The sequence below is a fragment of the Arachis ipaensis genome, chromosome B8 (assembly GCF_059453495.1).
Source record: "Arachis ipaensis isolate K30076 ecotype BB chromosome B8, ASM5945349v1, whole genome shotgun sequence".
In the NCBI taxonomy this organism is placed as follows: Eukaryota; Viridiplantae; Streptophyta; class Magnoliopsida; order Fabales; family Fabaceae; genus Arachis; species Arachis ipaensis.
Genome location: NC_142443.1, coordinates 119,752,682 through 119,767,051, shown reverse-complemented (window position 1 = coordinate 119,767,051; position 14,370 = coordinate 119,752,682). Strand labels below are relative to the sequence as shown.

The 14,370-nt window shown below is 35.3% G+C and overlaps 1 protein-coding gene and 1 long non-coding RNA gene across 2 annotated transcripts; one reads left to right on the top strand and one right to left on the bottom strand.

Annotated features, from left to right (window-relative positions):
- Window positions 1-855: 855 nt before the first annotated feature.
- LOC107612343 (uncharacterized) lies at window positions 856-1,640 on the bottom strand. Its single transcript, XR_001613706.3, has 3 exons — window positions 1,440-1,640; window positions 1,298-1,350; window positions 856-1,204 (listed from the first exon to the last, which is right to left on the bottom strand). It is a non-coding gene; the product is annotated as an uncharacterized LOC107612343 (long non-coding RNA).
- A 5,953-nt stretch (window positions 1,641-7,593) lies between these two features.
- On the top strand, window positions 7,594-8,106 carry LOC110266011 (uncharacterized). The gene is made up of 3 exons (XM_088496277.1): window positions 7,594-7,605; window positions 7,688-7,933; window positions 8,056-8,106. Exons 1-3 carry the CDS (start codon window positions 7,594-7,596, stop codon window positions 8,104-8,106), a joined length of 309 nt encoding a protein of 102 aa, XP_088352403.1.
- Window positions 8,107-14,370: the final 6,264 nt, after the last annotated feature.

The following is a 14,370-nucleotide window of genomic DNA, read 5'->3' as shown; positions in this document are numbered from 1 at the left end:
AAATATTTTTATTTTGTTTTTATATTAAAATAACTATTATTTTTAAATTTTAATAATTTATTAATTAGTTTATATCTTTTATACTATTATATACTACAAGTATTTATTAAAAAATAATATTAATAGATATTATATAATTATAAAAAAATAAGTGAGTTTATAATTATTGTTAAATAAAAATATAATTAATTTAAGAATGAGTGAGTTTATAATTAAAATTAAAATAAATTAAATAAAAGTAAATTATTTGATAAAAGATATCTATATGGGTTATAATTTGCATACATTCTAATAAAAAACATAGTGGTCTGGTGGTTGTGGAGCTTTTTGGTTTCTTTGAGGGCAGGGATTCGAACCCTACCTCAAGCATTTTGAAAATATTTTCTTTCAAATGGTTCGGTTAGACCACCTCACCAGTTTTGACCGGTTCACACCGAATTTGACCGGTTCAATTTCTTGTGCAGTTCAAATATTGGACCGGACCGGTATAGGATCCGATTCACCGATTTTTTAGTTGAACCGGCCGATCCGATCTGATTTTTACAACTATGGTTTGAACTCACTTGTACCAAACCTAGGATCTCCTCTTTGTCTCTAATAAGAAAACATTTAGCAGAATATGAAGTCTATGTTACAATTTACTATAACTAATGGTTCATGGAACAATAAATAATTATCTAGGAAATCTAGAGAATTCTATGATCTATGATTCCACGATGTCTTATAAAATTCAGTAGAATATGAATTCTATTTTACGATTTATTATAACTAACCATTCATCGAACAATAAAATATCTAGAGGTTTCTAAAGGCCTAGTAACTTGATGAGATTCTCTAAAACATTTTCTTTCTTAAGACTTGTTCACCAAGATGGTGGCAATATGACATTCAAAACTCAACATACACATCTTTAGGATGAAAGGACATAATTACCCTTAAAAGGAAAATTTCCATAATCATTCAAGTGACTTCCAAACTCATTAGCATGAAAGTTTCACATTCAACTATCCATTTTCATTATTCCCCAAACACGCACGTAGTCATCAACAAAATCGACACTTACAAACAATATAATTCTATCAATTTGCAAAATGGCTAGCCTAGGGTTTTAAGACAAAGTGGCATAAATGATCATACAATTCCCTACCTCAAATCTGATCCAAGCTTTTGATCCCACTTTAGAGTTCAATTTCACCAACAGATCCTAATTTGCATCCAACAACAAAATTCTAATCAATTTATGGCCTCATGGCTGAATTGACGGCAAGAAAAAAGGGGAGAGAATTTCTCTTCTCACCTAAGAGCTTGAGGATTATGATTCCAACTCCTTAATGATCTAGATTATGGTTCCTTAAACAAAGAACAAATCACAAAATTAGATCATCATTCTTGGCCACTTGAACGAAGTTCCAAGAGAAGGAGAGGAAGAAATTTTTTACCATGCCTTTAATAAAATTGGTATTGACGTGAAGAAAGTATAGTGAGGACTCAGTTATTTGAAATAAAATTGCGATCAGAACTTAAGCTAGAAATCATGAGGAAGAATGTTTATGGTTGCTTTCTTTTTCTTACGTTATTGGTGGAAAAAAGAAATGGAATGAGGAGAGAGAGAGAGAAAGAAATGGCCACATGGCCTATTTGGGAAGAGAGAGAAAAAGAAAGTTTGTGGTCGAAACTATGGTGTTAAAATGAATTTAGTTTTGACAAAGCTTGACGTAGCGTGAATTGTGGTTAAAAATTATTAGATAATAATTTATTTAAATATATTAAATTATTTAATTATTTTTAATTGATAATTTTATACGAAGATAAATGTGAATTTTTATTTTTATATACATTTAATTATATAATTATATTATTAGTAAAAATAATTATTTTTTTATTTATTGTATAAATAGTCATCAAAATAAATATATATGGTTGAATGACTGTATAAATTTTTTTTATATTATCAGTGCATTAATATTATACTTAATTATTTTATTATAAATATTTACTTTACTAATTAAATTTATTTATTTTTATGGTCGTTAATAATAGTATCATATAAATTATCTTAGGTTTAAAATATTTTAGTAAAGATTAGATTATTTTATGTAATTTAATTATATTAATAAAATTTTTTAATTAATGAATTTTGATTTGATAAATTGGTGGATGTATATTTTATAATTTTTTTTATAAAAATACTATTTATACACTAAAATTAACCACTGTGTATTTATGTATTAATACATGTATTATTTAACTCATTTTTAACGTGTATTTTATGCTAATGGCTCATTTTAATGTACACCTAATGTGATTGTTTTATTAATAACAACGGCTATAATTATGATGCTTACCATAACTATACATTTAAAATGTATTACTAATATTAAAGTAAGATTTTTTTATTATTTAAAATATTTTTTAATTAAAAATTTAATTTTAAGTCTTATAAAAGGTTTTGAAAAAGAAGAGAGTAAGGATCGCATATATCCGTGCAATTAAAGATATGAATGATAGGGCTACAATTAGTGTGAAGACTCAAGATGGTGTGACAGAGGAATTTTCTATTGGTATAGGATTACACCAGGAATCATCCTTAAGTCCATACCTTTTCACATTAGTCTTGGAAATACTAATAGAGCATTTCCAAGAGCTTGTGCCATGGTGCATGCTTTTTGCCAATGATATCGTCCTTATGGGAGAGTCAAGTGAAGACCTAAATAAGAAGTTAGATTTATGGAGAGAAGCTCTAGAAGTGTATGGTCTGCGCATAAACCGTAGCAAGATGGAATATATGGAATGTAAGTTCGGCCGTCGAAGAGAAAACCCTAATATAGAGGCGAAGATTGGAGAAAACATCCTAGGAAACGTTAAAATTTTTAAATATCTTGGGCGTATCATACATAATAATGGAGAGATTGAACAAGACTTAAATCATAGGATCCAAGCAAGTTGGTCAAAATGACGGAGTGCGTCTGGTTTCATATATAACAAAAAAGTGCCTTTAAAACATAAAGGTAAATTCTATCACATTGCTATTAGACCGGCTATGCTTTATGGTACAGAGTGTTGGGCGACCAAAAGGGAGCATGAATATAAGTTAAGTGTGGCAGAGATGAAGATATTGAGATGGATGAGTGGTCACACGCGATTGGATAAAATAAAGAACGAAGATATAACAGAGAGAGAGTTGGAGTAGCACTTATTGTGGAAAAGATGGTAGAATCGCATCTCAAGTTATTTGGATATGTGAGAAGAAGACTGACAGAGCACCTAGCTAGGAGGGTGAATGAGATGGAAGATGAAAAATGGGTGAAAGGCAGAAAAAGACCTAGGAAGACCATCCATGAGGTGGACAAACAAGATCCACATGTAAATTGTCTTTCTGTAGACATGATACATGATAGAGCTCAATGACATCGCTTGATCCATGTAACCGACTCGACCTAGTAGGACAAGACTTTATTGTTCTTGTTGTATATTGTAGGTAGTACACAAATTAAGTGGACCAGATATGATAGATCTAGTGTTAACGACAGAAGCTGCATGCAAATCGAGGGATGAAAACCTGATCTGTGTAAAAATTTGACACCAACAAGTAATATATATAAAGTAATTATTAATTTATAAAAATTAAAAGATATATAAAAAGGAAAAAGTATTAGACATGATCTCTTACACCATTTCCTTCATTTCTTGTTGGTGTCCAATTCTTACGCAAATCAAGCCTTCATTCTTTCAACATTTGTTACAAACAATTTTCTAAAAAATAGACTGAATAGGCTAGTTGGAGTAGTTAAATCGAGAACTGATCATGTATGTGGTTCGATTGACAAGATAAATCTTTAGTTTGAGAACTATCTGCGAACCGCTAAATCAACTAGGAATGATCGGTCAGACTAAATTGGGTTTTCCCTAATGTCCCAAATGATGTCGTTTTGGAGTTATTTAAAAGGAAAAACAAAAGAAATTAAAAAGGAAAAAGAAACCTAAGTTATATACCCTCCTCATCACCTTCAATCTCTCTTTCTTCTCTCAAAGAAAAAGGTGATAAATCCTAAGTTCTTCTCTTTTGTTGTAGCATCTAACTCCTCTGCTCAAGGCACTAGTTTTTTCGCGTTGCATTGTTAAGATCCTGTTCAGCAGTTCATCGCCCCGCAACACACCGACTGCTCGCTCATCGTTCGTTGTCGCTTTGTCGCCTGTTGTCCGTCGCCAACATTCTTACTCTCTCTCCCTCGTACTATGCTAAACCCGAAGGTAATTTAGTTTTTCTTGTCTTTTTTTTTATTTTTTTCAAAATGATTTAGTTAAAATCGTTAAATTGGGTTTAGTTGTGCACTAGGAATAATGGATGCTACATTTTGAGTTGGTGGCTTGATTTTGAATTGATAAATATTTTCATTTGGATCATCTGGGCTGGAATTTATTACATTTCTTCGTATCTTGTGTTGCGTTGTTTACTTTCTATCTTGATATAATAATAACAACAATGTAAGTTCTTACTACTCTAATCTATTCTCTTTGGCTACATTTGGTTTTTAAAATAGGACAAGAAAAAATGCTAAGAACATAACATAAAGGACGGAAATACAAAATATAAGATAGAACAAATAATAAAAAGTTTAATTTACCTTTATTTTTTTTTCACGCAAAATTTAGAATAAAAATAAAATAATAAAAAATATAATTATGAAAATTTGATATGATAATAAATGAAAAAAAATTATGTCACCGTTTAGTGTTTCTGTGCTCTTCCTGTTAGAAAGGACACAAAATATACTAATTAAGTATCTTAGGACACAATGTCTTTGTCCATGTCTCACATTCCAAATACGATTTTGTGTTTCTGTGTCCATGTCTAATTGTCCTGTCTTTATGAACAAATGCAACCTTTAAGAACTGAGTTTTATTCATTCATTCATGTTCTTGTTTGTTGTGTCTATCTTGATGAGATCAATGGCGAAATAATGAGTGTTAATAATAGAGTATTTAATCAAATTGGAACTCAAAAAATTTCTAAGTGGGCGTTTTGGTCTCCAACAAAAATTAATTACTTAATTAGTTCTCAGCATTTTCTGGCATAAGACAAACTGGTCATTTTGGACTCAGCTCCATTAACCACTAACAGAATGATCTGATGTGTCACGTGAAGCTGCTGACTCAGCCATTAAGTTCCACGTGTTTAATAAGGACAAATATGTCCCTTGCCTGAATGATACACAATGTAACATTTTAGGACTAGGGCACGACGTTGTTTCATTAGGAGAGGGTTTTTAATAGAGTTCCTCTAGGGAGCCAATGAGTTACCTATATAATGGCTACAATGGGCTGTTTGTTAGGCCCAATATGAATTAAAAATGATGATTAACCCCTTTTTAACCCTAATTAACCTAAATGCTTGTTCAGTTTTGTTTTAACCCCTATTTTCAAAATTTTCCCAATTCCTTTATTCTGAATGGAAGGCCACGCTACCACCCAAAACCCCCATTGTCAAAGCTGAACATCCCGTCCCAAGCAGCCGTCGTGTGACCTTCGAACTGCATCCCTGCCGCATAGGACTTTAACGGACAACCTCCTTCGCGCACAATCTCCGTTGCTGGCAGCAATTGCTGGGCACACTGATGGCTGAGCATCCCCGTCCAAGGTGCCGCCTGACACAAAGCCTTCGCCGTGCGGCGCTGTCCTCGCTTGAAGCAATCCGTGCGCTACGTCGCGGTTGAACTCCGGCCGCTCCGTCCCCGCGCGATCTGGAGCCCTAATCTCCGTCGACGCGACCTGCATCACCCAACCTCATTCGCGCTCGCCGTTCTGTGTCAGCCGGCGGCCTGGGACCTCCTCCTGCGTGACCATTGGATGGTTCAAACCTACCATCATCGACCTTTATCGGTTAGTGGCTTGATGTCTTTTCTCATGATTCCTATTTCTGCTGTTTCTAGTGCTGTATACTGTTTATATTACTGAGTTGCTAAATTTCTGACAGTGAAAACCTCACTTTGTTGCATGATTATTGTGTCGAAACTTGTTGATTAAAATTGTGATGTGGATGGTTGCTTTTGATTTAATTTTTTTGCTGGAAGAAATGCAAAAGCTTGGTTCAAATATGCCCTTTTTATTTTCCTTCGATGTGTGGACCATTGTTGATATCTAGTTGACACTGTGTAGATGGTTACTTTAGCAGGTTATTGGATGGTTGTTTTCCATCGACAAGCACCTATTTGCTTAACGGGTTATTATTTTTTTTGTAGGGATTTTGTTTTTTATTTTCTTTTCCTGTTTAGCAATTAATCTTAGTATCTGAGAACTATTGTATATTCCCTGAGGAAGTGTAATTGTATATTTTCCCATCAAGTCGAGCTTCGTATTGCATAAGACAATAAATTGGAAAATAGGTCTTAATTTACTATTTGATCATTGTTCAATATAACCTTGTTTCCTTGATTTATGAAGTGTGATTTGTTTTTACTTTGCGGATATCCTGATGTGCACATGATAAATTAAAGTGTGAATATATTGGTTAGTTTACCAAACCTTTGGATGGTCGATTTTGATTATGGTGAATGCTATTTTGATCCTAGTACACTATCAGCTTGTTTGAACGAGTTGCTGTTTAATCGGTCTCTTGTTTTTGTAAGTAAGACAATTCATACATGATGCTAATTATATTAACCTTGTATTTATTTTGGAAAAGTTCAAGTTAGATGTTTATTTTCACACATACGACTAACTTTACTTTTATTATGACCATATCAATAAGATCAGTTGAAGACATATGAATCTACAAAAGTCACCGATTCGCTATTGCTTTTTTGTTGTTTTTTTCTTCAAGTGGCTATGTTCTGTTTCAATAGGTCATGGAAGTGTGGATCAAATCCTTTCAATTCTCTAATCACTAATCTTCTAATAAAGGTTGCTTTTTGCATTAAAAATTACCATTCTTGCCGAAAAAACTGCTGATCTATATCCTCGAATTTTAATGACGTATATATCTTGCTAGTTTGATGTATGATTCATTAAATACTCGAAAGAACAATTTTATATGAGTAGCAAATATGATTAGTCTTTTGTCCATATTTGGATGGTTGATTTTCATAAATGAGAAGTTTACTGTGTCGGTATTCTGTGTGACTATTGTGATGTTTGAGGGTTGTCTTGTATTTTAGTGAGAAACTGTGTACATGGTCCATAGACCGTAATCCAAACTCGGATATGCATACCTAGATCGACGTGGAACATATGGTAAATTCAATGAATAATTGGATGGTTGAATTGCACTGATTGCTTTGCTGTTTAGGTGTGCCATATTTTTGCTTTGTGTGAATCTGATTTACCTGCAGGATTGTTATGTTTATAATTGGCCGAGTCGGACTCTCAGACCACCTAAGTTATTGCTGTGCACATCCTTTCTCTTCCTCGGCCTTATAATCTTTTGAGTTTTATTAGCTGGAATAATTACAGGATTTTTTGCTCATGTTATCATAAGTTTCATCGGTTAATTATAAACTCAATAGAATCTTGCATTAGAATTCAGGTGACCTACTGCATGAGTAAAATTTCACGGTGCTCAACAATCCATTTCATACCGTCCGAACGCAAAATCAGATGGGTAAAAAGGTATCACATTGTTTACATGATTGAAATAAGATGTTTGATTATATGTTGTGACGTCATTCTTTTCTTAATTTTTTCTCAACAGAAATTAGTCGAGACGCGATGCTCACCTTGCTACATCAACAACTTGTTTTCCCACTTGGAACTACATAATGAGGACGCTAAGTTGGCTGAGCTTGAGGCTATTGGATTTGGTTTTCTGCGGCGGGTACCGCTATGGCATGTGAAGCAGAGCATCATGCTTCAACTTGCGAGGGCCTATGACATGGAATCAAACACTCTCAGGGTCAACGCAGGGGACATCCACATTACCGCCGAACTGATCAGCAGGGTATTCAGCATACCTTCTAGAGGCTAGTTGAAGTTATGTAAGATGTAATAATTATTGTGTGTGTGTTTTGGTTTTTCTTTGTTGATACTGATTGATTGTTGTACAATATTTCATTAATGTAGGGGACCAATCCCGGAACTGTAGAAGAAAAATGTATCCCATTTGGCACTTAAGAGACAGTTCCAGATGAAAACAACAACACAACTGCGGGACTTTGTCTTTGCCTGTCCAATGGAGATCGAGCAACAAAGGATGGCTTTTAAACGATACTTTATCCTCGTGGTTTTGAAGATGTTTCTTTGCCCTACAAGCCAGCAGACTATTTTCCCATGGCACCTCCCTCCGATTTTGGATGTCTCGAACCCAAGAAGATTTCACTGGCCGTATTAGATATTAAAGTGGTTGCGAGATGCAATAAGAAAATTCCAAAATGAGAACCAGGAAATATGTGGCGGGTGTATGTTCGTGTTGCTGGTATCGCCAATAATTTACCTAAATTTCTACTACATGTACGTCTTAAGTTGTAAATCCTAACATTTGAATTACTTGTATCCAGGTTCTGTACTTTCAGCGCTTAAAGCATGGTCGGTTACATGCATGTCAAGCACCCGAGCCTTGGATTGATGAATGGACTGCTAATGAACTTGATAAGAAGGCCGACCATGTTATTTCACAGGTACAATCCCTAATAATTTCATTTTTATAGTTAAATTGAATACAAATGCCATCGGAGGTAAATAAATAAAACGTTACTAGATAGGTGTGAAATCTATGGTATGAGAGCAGTTGAGACTTCGGAGATGCTTCTTCCTTCTGGATCAACTTTTCTCACCATCTACTCCAACTTCTGATTGATTCATTCCATGGCAGGCTGTATATGATTAACACCGGGTCAGTGGTCATTAAGCTCCTCTGCTTCAGATCAAACGCTGGGTCAGCGGTCATCCAATCTGAACGGGGTGAAGCCCCATAGACAAAGTCGGATCTTACGGATTAGAGAATGCTGCTCCTTTGGTTCTAGCCTATACTACAAAGGCCCTAATCACCCCGCACCTCTGCTGCACTGATGTCTCGAGAAGTACCCAATGAAGCCGTAGATTAGCCGTCTAAGATATGTATAATCAAGCTGGTGGTTTGACGATCGGTTTTTCTATCGGTAAAGAAATATAAAAACATGGTCGCATTATATGTATAGCTTCTAAACCAACAGAAAATCCTTTCGTACAAACGTTTTGGTTGTCACAAGTAACAAACCCCTTTTAAATTGATAACTGAAGTATTTAAACCTCGGGTCGTCTTCTCAAGGAACTGCAGGGAGGTGTTCTTATTATTGGTTATGAGTTTTGTAAATTGGGGGTTTTGAAAGTAGGGAACAAGTAATTTAAATGACAAGTAAAATAAATAAATTAACAATAATAAAATCTCTTGGCAAGGTATAAGAATTAGAAGTCCTATCCTAGTTATCCTTATCAGATGTGATGAGAATTAGGTTTTAATCCCACTTAATTAACCTTTACTAAAGCAAAGGAAAGTCAAGTGGACTAATTAGTTTGATCCTCAAGTCCTAGTCAATCCCTGTGGGAAGACTAGCTTTAGAGCGATCTAGATCAATTAGTAATATGCCAAATTCAACCACTGCTGAGTTTGACAACTCAAGTGTTACCAATTACTTAACCAAAGCCAAAAGGAAAAAAATATCTAAATTAAATTAAAAGCATTCATAAATAGAATAAAACGATCATAAACTGAAATACCTCAAATAATATTAATTAAGAAAATCATAACATGAATGTAGCATAAGCTAAATTGGAAAGATAAATAATAATTAAAGGTATATAATAAAATAGAAAATAAATAAGAGGAACATTAAACCTGGAAATTGAGAAGAAATAATCCTAAATCCTTTAAGAGGAATCCTAATCCTAAATCCTAAGAGAGAGGAGAGAACCTCTCTCTCTAAAAACTACATCTAAATTCTGAAAAGTGAATAATAGAAGGCCTCCTTTTTGAATGGATGCATTCTCCCACTTTATAATCTCTAATCAGTGCTTTCTGTACTTGGATCTAGGCCAAAAAGGGTTTCAGAAATCGCTGGGAGCATTTTCTGCAGTTTCTGGTGCGTGGCGTCTGTCACGCCCGCGTAGGTCACACGGTCGTGTCATCTGATAGTTTTCCTTGTCACGCGTTCGCTGCCTTTTCGCGCTAGGCACGCGGCTGCATCGTCCATGCGTTCGCGTCGCTGCCTTTTTGCGCTAGGCACGCAGCTGTGTCGTCCATGCGTTCGCGTCACTGCCAGTTTCTTCAAAAACTCCATTTTGTGCTTTCCTTCCATTTTGTATGTTTCCTTTCCATCCTTTAAATCATTCCTGCCTTAGGAGATCTGAAAATACTCAACACACAAATCACAGCATCGAATGGTAATAAAAGGTAATTAAAATAATTATTTTTAAAACATAGGAAACATGTTTTTCACATATATCACATAATAAGGAAGGAAAAGTAAAACCATGCAATTTCACATGAATAAGTGGGTGAAGGATTGAATAAATCACTTAAATTGAGTACAAAATATATCATAAAATATGGGTTTATCAACCTCCCCACACTTAAACAATGGCATGTCCTCATGCTAAATCCAAGATAAAGAGTAAGGTAAAGTTAAAGTGGTGGAATCTCATGCAATGCAATCTATTCTAAATGCAACTACCTAAATGAATCATGCAATTCTAATTGTTATTCACTTGTATATAAAGCTTACATGTAGTTAAATTAATTCATATCCTCAAGGAATCATGTATGCATAGCCAAACCTTAGATAATGTTAAAGCACTTTTACAATTGAGATGGGCAAAAATATTTCACAAACTTGCAAGACAACTAACAATTTAAGCAGAGATATATGGTGATGAGCTATTGAACCCTCATTGGATTTTGTGTTTACTCTCTAGTCACTCAGTGTTTAGTGGGTTAATCACTCTATTCTTTTTCTATCCTTACTTTCTATAACTTTGTTCTTCATCTAACCAATCAACAATTATAGAATACAGACATACAAAAATCATGAGGTCTTTTTTAAGATTGTAATGGGGCCAAGGTAAAGGTAAGGGTATATATATAAGGCTAAGTGAGCTAAATAAGTGAATCCTTGATTAGTCTAAGATCTCACCTAACATACATACTTTATAAATCAAAGTTTCTTTAACCTAACATACATATTTTAACTTTAATTTTGTCCCATGTGCATTGATTCCCTTTATTTTGCAATTGGAGAATTTTGTATCCCCTTTATTTTGCAATTGGGATAAGCTTAAGTGAAGCCATGAGCTAATGCTCCCTTTTGGGTGTCCAATGCCAGCTTTGGACTCCTGAATGGGCGTTGGATGCCAGCTGCTCCCCTTTGGGCGTTGGACGCCAGGACTGGGGTTGGTGGCTGGCGTTGAACGCCAGTTTTGGGCCTTCATTTCCAAATAAAGTATAAACTATTATATATTTCTGGAAATCCCTGGATGTTAGCTTTCCATATCCATTGAGAGAGTGTCATTTGGACTTCTGTAGCTCCAGAAATGCTCCTTCGAGTGCATGGAGGTCAGATCCTGACAGCATCTGCAGTCCTTTCTCTGTCTCTGAATTAGACTTTGCCAAAATTCCTCAATTTCAGCCAGAAAATGCCTGAAATCACCATAAAAGACACAAACTCAAACTAGAATACAAAAATATGAATTTTGCACTAAAACCTATGAAAATATAATAAAACTTAAACAAAACATAATAAAAACTATATGAAAATGATGCCAAAAAGCGTATAAAATATCCGCTCATTAAGGACCAAATCTCAGCATAGAGATATGGATGGACAGAAGGCGAGCTCGGTTAGTTAATGTTACTTGTGTTATTATCATGGATGTTTATTTTAGTAAGTATGCGACTGGTTTGAGTATTTATCATGTATATGACGATATCTAGGAATATAGCCCCGACTGTGGTTACAAAAATTATTCTTCTCCTCTCAAGCATGATAAAGTGTTTTATTTATGTTGTTTTTCATATGCTGCTGTGTCGCTTATATTGCTTAATTCGCTCAATGTATACACCACAGGAATGTAGGCCTGGTACGAGGAGAAAGTTGCCCATTCGCAGATACCGATCTGGAAGCGGCATAAAAAAAGCACTTCCAAGAGAGAGTGTCCCAAAAAACAAGGGGACACCTTTGGTAGTCCTAGACTCTGATGATGAAGATAACGTGCCGCTTGCTAGAAGGCAACGATTATTCCAACAAGAGCCGCCACCACATGATGTCAATCAAGCAGAGCCCATGGTCAAAGACGATCATAAAGGTGCTCAAGACAAACACTCTGACCACAAGGAAGCATCTCCACATACGCCGTTTGCGGCACTTGTCCAGCTTACCGAGTACAATTTTGACAGGTAAGTTGTTTGTAGCTTACTTTGTTGTTTCTTTTTCCTCTTTTTTTCCCACGTGTTGTTATTAGCAGTCATGGTAAGCGTATCTAGTCATTTTAGCTAATGTCATATTGAATTAGTTTGTAGCGAATTTGACGTCTCCATTGTACAGTGTCTTGAATTTGAACAAGTGTTGGATAATGTTGAACAAGGGTGGCAAACAAAGGCCATAAGCATGCAGCCCCTGCAAACAGTGATGCCAAACAAGTCATGCTACCATACATCGAGTCTAGGGAGACCTAGCTTTTCACTCAGTTTAACTCATCTTGAAAAGACTCCAACCCCGTTCCCGATCCATTCAATTCATCCAAGGCTTAGAAATATAAAGAAGGGGGAGACTAAGGAGAAACAAATCAGAGCATGGATACTTAACTCGTCCTTGAAAAAAGAGCAACATTTGGCATCCTATAATGGCCGAGAACATCTGGTATTACAAAGGAAGGATTTATGGACCTTGAAAGCCCGCAGTTGGGTCAACAGCACGGTAATTATCTGAACTTAATCATGCGTTTTAATTCCCTACCTTTCTATTGGTGTTTAGTTTATACTTGCTCAATGTATTGTGCAGGTCATTCAATGAATGTGCTACTCCTTCAATGACACCGAATCATCTAGATTCAAGCAAGATTTCTATTACGTGTGTCCAGGGATATTGGTAATTACACTCTACTGATTACAATATGTGTCAGATTTTGTAAGGATTCTTTCTAGTTGTGGGTTTACAGGAATTAGTCACACGAAATGATAATCTGGCATCATTCATTGATGGTGCAAGTCCAATGTATGTGGGGCTTGGTCCAGGCTTTGGTGAGGATAATAGGTTCTTTGACAAAGTCGAAGCTGTAAAGAGAAAATGGGTCAGTTGTAATCTTTTTTAAATACGCTGCACTTTCGATATAGCACCACTCTCTCTTATTATATTCAAAATAAACTTGTAAAGATCTCCCTTCATGCTGTATGTGTTCTTTAACATGGACAAGGATGGTCCGTTTGACTCTTAGAGACTGCTGTTTTGTTTTACAATATTTATATCCTGTCTGAATCAGGTCTTGGTTTATGCGTGTCCTTTTTCTAGGTAAAAATATTTGTATATGTTGCCTAAAATGGGCTTCGGAATCCAATATTTATTCCATATTTAATTTGAAATGGATGGTTACTATTTCATGCTATTAATATGGTTGTTTTTCTCTGCATATTTTGCTCTTTTGGTGTGCCATATTATTGCGTTGATTGAATCTACTCTTCTGTGCTGTTGGATACGTTTATAATGGGTTAGGTGGGTCTCCTAGGCCTAGTAAATAGTTGCTTTAGGCATTCTGTGTCTTCAAGATCAGCTAATTTTTTTTAAGAATTATGTCGTGACTGTCATTTGATTTGAGGATGTTCTGGTTCTTTCATGGTCAAAGGAGTTGACTTGTTTTTTTTAAGAGACATATTCAATCTTGTGTACTATTTGCTACAATGGTTAATTCCTAATTGTTGGAGGGGCCATTGGTGGGTATATACATTTGAGGTGAATGCGAAGTGCCTAGTGATAACCGACAGTTTGCATTCTGTACCACAAGATGATGAATGGGATAATCTCGATGCATATGTGGTAAGCTAATATATTCCTTTTGTCCGATATACAATTATAATATCTAATTCTATAGCATGTTGTTCGACTATTTTGTTCCTTGATTTTCAGGGGGGACTGTTTGAAGACATGGTGAGAATTGCAATTCTTGCATTCGTCCGGACTATATACGGCCCATCTCGTTCTTACGCCAGGGTTCCAAAGCAACCCAACAAGTGAGATAAAATTACAACTCAGCTTTTGAGGCTTTTTCTTTTTCTTTCCATCATGGGGCATACCCTATTAAGAATTCTTGTCATCCTGATTGCATAAGTGTGTTATTTGCCTGTAGCTTTGATTGTGGCATCTGTGTTATTAAGTTCATGAAAAGTTGGGCCGAAGACCGTGCTCTTAATGAATG